Source organism: Silene latifolia, chromosome 9 (genome assembly GCF_048544455.1).
Source record: "Silene latifolia isolate original U9 population chromosome 9, ASM4854445v1, whole genome shotgun sequence".
In the NCBI taxonomy this organism is placed as follows: domain Eukaryota; kingdom Viridiplantae; phylum Streptophyta; class Magnoliopsida; order Caryophyllales; family Caryophyllaceae; genus Silene; species Silene latifolia.
In genome coordinates, this window is record NC_133534.1 from 68722124 (window position 1) to 68724335 (window position 2212).

The following is a 2212-nucleotide window of genomic DNA, read 5'->3' on the forward strand; positions in this document are numbered from 1 at the left end:
CGATATAATAAAGAATGCAATGATATGATCCTCCAATCTCAACTCCATCACACACATCCCCTGAACGCCCAGCCATACCGATCCCCGACAGACTATATCAATCGACCGTCGTCGATATACCAGCTCGTAGCTGAGGACACCAGGGCAAGTCCTGCAGAACCCGCCAGGGCCTTAATCGCAATAATCTCATCTCCTCCAACTCCAACTCCGATGCAAATGCAATGTATGAAACGTATGAAACAATAGTGCTCAACAAGATAAATAAGATAATCAGGAGCCTTGGAGCTAAAAAGCTTTCCTATGCAGGTAGGGTTGTCCTCATCAACTCTGTGTTGAATACTCTATATAACTATTGGGCTGCTATGTTTGTTATCCCTAAAGCTGCCATTAAAAGAGTTGAGGCTATATGTAGGAATTACCTATGGGATAGCTCAACTGAATATTATAGAGTCCCTCTGGTTGGTTGGGATAGAGTAACTATGCCTAAAGCTGAAGGAGGATTAGGCATTAAGAGAGCCAGTACTTGGAATATAGCTTCTGTTGGTAAATTGTTCAGTTGGATTTACACGAAGTCTGATAGGTTATGGATCAAATGGGTTGACAGTGTGTACCTCAAAGGGTCTTCATGGCATGACTATACTCCAGCAAATGATTCTACATGGACTTGGAAGAGTATTTGTAAGGTGAAGGGGAGGATTAAGGATGGATTCATTGATAGTGTATGGGCTCCTCACCCGAAGGGGTACACAATTGGGAATGGATATGATTGGCTTCTGGGAAATCATACGAAACAACAATGGAATGCTATTGTTTGGAATAACTGGAACATTCCTAAGGCTTCGTTCATATCATGGCTCATTATGCAGGAAGGTATTAACATTAAGTCGAAACTCTATGCGTATGGTTTCTGTCAAGATGACAGGTGTATTTTGTGTGATGCTCAGTCTGAAACAATCTCTCATCTGTTCATTGAGTGTGAATTTAGCAGAAAGATTCAGAAGTATGTTGAGGATTGGATTGGTCGACCAATGCCCACAATTAATGAATTACTGGCTACAAATCGCAATAATATGAAATGGAAAGCACTAGCTGTGATTTTGACGACTTACAGATACTTAATCTGGGATCAGCGGAATCATGCGAGAATTGAGCTTCATGTGATGAGACCTTCAGTGGTTGTTGAGCGGATGAAGAAGATGGTTCAGCTGCACATTAGACGGAGATGTATGGGTAAAGCTGGAATGAGTGAAATGGAAATCCGGAATTGTTTGGGTTTCTATTGATGATTCGAAATACCTGATTTTTGTTGTTGTTGCTTTGGCTCTTTCGTTTTTACATATGCTCTTGATGTAATTGGGGAAGTTTTTTTGATATATATATATAATACATACTCACATTTCACCAAAAAAAAAGATAAATAAGATAATCAGATATGTCATATAATCACCGAACATGCCAACTCTTTAAAATCGTAAGAACTCAATCATTGTATTCCCCTACCTCGTAGCAGCAGCAAAAACAGCAACTCACAGCACTTTACTCGAAACTTGTTACCTAGACATGTAAGTACAGCCAATCAATTAATCGTACCCAAAACCCGCTTCCAGAAGAAAATTACTAAATATGGAAACTTCCCCGAAATAGAAAGTTTCCCAAAAAGGAACCCTACCCAAATTAGAAAGTTTATCGAAACAAAACCCGACACAACGTCTTGCTACTCAACTTGTTAAACAACGCTTTTGAAGACAAAATAATAAAATATAAACGAAACCCGATCGAAACCAAAACGATAAACTAATTAAAACCGTACAAAACACGCAACAAACAACCCTACGCCGCCTTTGAACAACGCGTACAACCGCCACCTAACGCCGGCAGCCACCAGGCCATGACACCAGGTCTGGCCTGGCCACCACCGGTCATCACCACCGTGGTCGACTCACGCCGGTGAGTCGAACCACAGCCCCCAAACCGGCCTGACGCAATCCCTCACCGCCTTCCTTCCCTGAGCACCTGTTTTTCCGCGTTCTGCCACCACACACACACCTGGCACACAAGCCACCACCACCACCACCAGGGTCATGGCCAACCCAAGACCCCAGACGCACGGCGTCACCGGCTCGACCTTCCCCCAGTCTCCGGTGACGCCCCCACAACCCCTGCCTGACACGCTTTCATAACCCGTACCCAGATCCCCACCGGCGTCGACCTT

General features: G+C 43.7%; 1 protein-coding gene across 1 annotated transcript; it reads left to right on the top strand.

Annotated features, from left to right (window-relative positions):
* The first annotated feature begins 362 nt into the window (after window positions 1-362).
* LOC141601169 (uncharacterized) lies at window positions 363-1283 on the top strand. Its single transcript, XM_074421439.1, has one exon. It carries the CDS (start codon window positions 363-365, stop codon window positions 1281-1283), a length of 921 nt encoding a protein of 306 aa, XP_074277540.1.
* Window positions 1284-2212: the final 929 nt, after the last annotated feature.

Bases quoted from the DNA above. Each gene is read 5' to 3' on its own strand.
- LOC141601169 (XM_074421439.1), top strand. From the start codon at position 363: ATGTTTGTTATCCCTAAAGCTGCCATTAAAAGAGTTGAGGCTATATGT.